Source organism: Kryptolebias marmoratus, linkage group LG20, assembly GCF_001649575.2.
Source record: "Kryptolebias marmoratus isolate JLee-2015 linkage group LG20, ASM164957v2, whole genome shotgun sequence".
Taxonomy (NCBI): domain Eukaryota; kingdom Metazoa; phylum Chordata; class Actinopteri; order Cyprinodontiformes; family Rivulidae; genus Kryptolebias; species Kryptolebias marmoratus.
This window is the reverse complement of record NC_051449.1, coordinates 2,214,763-2,218,684: the sequence shown is the minus strand read 5'-3', so window position 1 is coordinate 2,218,684 and position 3,922 is coordinate 2,214,763. Positions and strand designations below refer to the sequence as shown.

Genomic DNA, 3,922 nt, shown 5'->3' with positions numbered 1-3,922 from the left:
ATCCGGACCACACTAGAACTGGTCCAGCTCCAAAACTACAACACCTCACTGGTGTTTGATAAAAAGGTGAAATCTCTGCTAAAATCTTGTGTTTTGAATCAACATTCATATAAACTAATTCATGTCATTTCAGTGAGTCCTCTGTTGCTTCAGATGAGGCTGATCCCCATGGATTTACACACATTCAAGTCACTTGTTTTAAATAAATGCTTCTATTTTAATTCAGTTTTGGTCTTCATTGTAGCTGATGTGCAGGGGGAGAATGAGTGGTTGACATCAGGAACCTTTTCTCCAAGTTTTTGATGCTTCGCTGATGATAGAGTTGCTTGTTTGTTCATTTGAAAATAAAAAAAACCTAACACATGTTCCTTACAGCAGAGACTTACACAGAAAGAATCACACAACACAGCGGGAGTGGATACTTTCCATCCAAAATAAACAACAAAGAACATCTCTGTTAACAGATCTGAATGATTCCTGCAGCAAAGTTTCCCATCGATTCCACAGAAACAAGAAGTGGCTTTGGACCGAACGGTTCTCAGGGTTATAACAACTGTTGGTTCTCCTAAAGAGAGATTATAGGAACAATGCCTCCGTTCTGCTACCGCGATTGTGTAACAATTCCTCTATGGTCAATGGTCATATCATTTGTAATAATAACTGTATTTATTACTTTATTATTACATTATTGTTCAAAATGTAAATAAAATTAGAATGCAATGATTTGTAAATCTCATAAACTCATATTTTATTCACAGTAGTAAATATATCCAGTCCTGTTGGACGGGAGCAGATGTTCTAAAACCTGGAGAAACTAAGAACCGCTTACATTTACAGCCTTTTGCCCCTGCACCAACATTTTGAATTGTTTCTGCCATACAATTGAAAATTACCTTGTTTTTTCCAATTAGTTTCAACATTTGATATGTTTACTATGCTCCGTTGTGAATAAAATACGGGTTTATGAGATTTGCATTCTGTTTTTCTTTACAATTTACATACCTTGATTTTTTTTCTGAATCGAGGTTGTAGAACGTGAGCTAAGAGGATGAAACACCTGAGACCGATTGTCCTTTACGCCTCAGGAGGCGGAAAGAAGCGCACATCGTATCAGACGTGCAAGGAAATTCAGCTTTGGAGGAAAGTTTTCTTTTTCATGAATGAAAGTGATAATTCGGAGTAAACATGCAAACAATATCACACTCTGAGTTGTACATTAGTGTGTAAACATGAAGCTTAAACTGACAAACATTTGCTGTTTATATTTCAGGCTCTGCTGCTTTCTGCTGCACGGCGCTCTTTTTATTTGGACCATTTGGGTCAAAATGAGACCTAATGATCAGTGGAAACAATAATTATTTCAGTACATGTCACCATGTGAAGCTGTAAAGATGAATAAATATTAGTAATTGTCTTTTTATCACCTCAGGATTGAATCCAATAAACTGTAGCAGTTATTGCTTTTTCAATCTGATCCACATCGGTTCTTGTAATTAATGAGTTTTGAGTGTTTAGTTGTTTTTTTTTGCATGGTTTAAAATTGCTGTCTGTAGTTGCTTACAGTCAGGACTTTACGTCTTTAATTTTCCCACCATGTGAGCAAATCTTCATTAAAACACATTTAAATGGAGCAGGTGATGGGCGAGCCTTCAACTGATCAATCACATCCTTTTAGACATTAATGAGCTCCAGCTGAGATTTTAAAAAAGCTCTTATTCTGAAACAAGAGTGACAAAGACCTTATAAAAGCAGCTCTAGGTACTAAGCCCATTCACAGTCCAGGCAGTAAAAAACAACAAAGTAGTCGTGTTTGAAAAACTTGTGACGTAGCCTCCAACATGTTTCAAAATGTCAGTTTTCTCACTTGAGTTGCGGAGGATTGCAGAAGCGGAGCGCGGATCAATCCAAAGCTTGATATTACGAATACTAATGATTGCACCGGTTTGTAGCTCCTCTCTACTTTCAGAATGCTCCAAAAGTGAAAGGAAAGGAAAAAAAATGTTTTATGATTTCATTTCTGAACCAAATCATAAATTCTAAAATATTAATTCTCCATTTCGCACTGATTTAATTGTCACTAATTCTATTAGTTGCAGTAATATTTTTATTTTTCCAGAGTTTGCCTTGAATCCATCCTGGGTTTTTAAACGAGTTAGAAACAAAATCAGTCATTTAGTCATGAAAATATATTAAAACTTAGCACACTGATAATAAAACATGACGCACTCTCTCATGAAACAGGCTGGACCTGTTTTTACTTGATATCGAACTCATACCAGAGTTTGCAGAATAAAACGCCACTAGTTCCCACTATTAGCAGACAGATTTTCTTTCAAAATGGATGAAAAGTTTTTGTGGTAAATAATTGTAAATATTATTTATATTAAAATAAAACTGGTTCAAATCTGCCTCCCTTCATGTCAAAGCTCCAACGTCTATGTCAATTTTATTTATATAGCACATTTAAAAGCAACAGTAGTTGACCAAAGTGCTTCACAATTTACACCAACAGAGATTAGAACAAAATAAATTAAAACACAGAATTATAAACAGTAAACAGAGGAAGTGAAGATGCCTGATGTCAGAGGGCAGGTTGTTCCAGAGTTTAGGAATCTTCTCTGAGCTTCATCCTGGTTTTTGGGACAACCAATAACATCTGCTGAGATGATCTCAGCATAAGGCTGAAGCAGGTCAGAGAGATACGACGGTGCCAGTCCATGTAGGAATTAAAAGAATTTTAAAATCTATTCTTTAAGACACAGGGAGCCAGTGAAGGGAGGATAAAACAGCACATTAAATAATAAACATGAGGGAGGGGCTGACATGGTGGGTATAAAACGGGTCGTGGTAGTTATTAATGTGGGCAACGAAATGATGCCTAGAATACAGATTTGCAAAAATAAGCCATGACTTTCAAAACAACTGGCCGCCAAAAATGTGGCCACACAGCTTGCTAATTGGTTGGTCCCAAACACTCAGTGGCTGCAACAAAAATTCGCTTGTTTTCTTGCATTTTCCAGTGAGATTCTACCCATGGGAACTGGATCAGTGGAAAGGTTCCTGTTGTCCCAAAAACACCTGAAACACACAAGCAAGATCTTTGATCAGCTCACCTTTCTTCAGCTGGATATTGAACCGTCGGCCCACTTTCTTTGTGAATCCTGTTGTTGGGGTGGAGTTCACCGCCCTCTGTGGAGAGTGTCCCGTCGGAGGTTTGGCTGCGGAGACGCCAGGGTGGGTCAGGTGGGTGTAGCTGTCGGTCCGGTCCGGGTGAGGATGGGAATGTGGGTGCGTTTGGGAACCATGGCGGGACATCCTCTGCGGGTTGTGGTCGACGCCCGTCAGGGAGTCGGGGCTGAAGCGACCCGAGGAGAAGGAAGGGTTCCTCTCGACGTGAGACAGCTGCTCGTAGTGGGCCTTCATGGACGAAGGCACCACGTGGAACATTATCACAGGAGAACGCATGGCCTGGCGGAACATATTCTGAGCTCTTAGATAAAAAAAAAGAAAGACAAAGAAGGAAGACAGTTTAATTTTGGGACTGATTACAGCCTCACACACTTATCAAATCTTAATCACATAGAGCACAATTATAATTGTCTGTGCACAGCTCCAAAGTGGATCAGTCCACCTACCAGATGTCAGTCTTCGCCCACCTGAACAATCTGGCATGTTAATTAACACTTTGTGCCAACGTGAGAAGCTCTAAAAGGAAACCAAACCCTCCCTGACAGCTCCATCACATAATCCCCTCAATTGGCTGCAGACGAAGGAGAAAATCTTCCTTTAAACCCTCAGAATGAGCTCGTGTACAGTAGGTGTGAGTGGAAACTTATGTCGACTGTCAGCACACTATAAAAGGGGAGCCTTATTAGCGCCACCTGTTTGGTGTGGCTCTTTTCTTGCACACATCCCCCCCCCC

At 39.7% G+C, this 3,922-nt stretch overlaps 1 protein-coding gene across 7 annotated transcripts in view; it reads right to left on the bottom strand.

The window, feature by feature from the left end:
- Nucleotides 1-3,922, bottom strand: part of LOC108243849 (partitioning defective 3 homolog) — a 251,070-nt gene that overhangs the window by 130,981 nt on the left and 116,167 nt on the right. For all 7 annotated transcript variants that reach the window (XM_017429549.3, XM_037973000.1, XM_017429551.3 and 4 more), the window contains exon 9: nt 3,114-3,490. In XM_017429549.3, the coding sequence (XP_017285038.1) occupies nt 3,114-3,490 (377 nt within the window). The remainder of the gene's footprint in view (nt 1-3,113; nt 3,491-3,922) is intronic.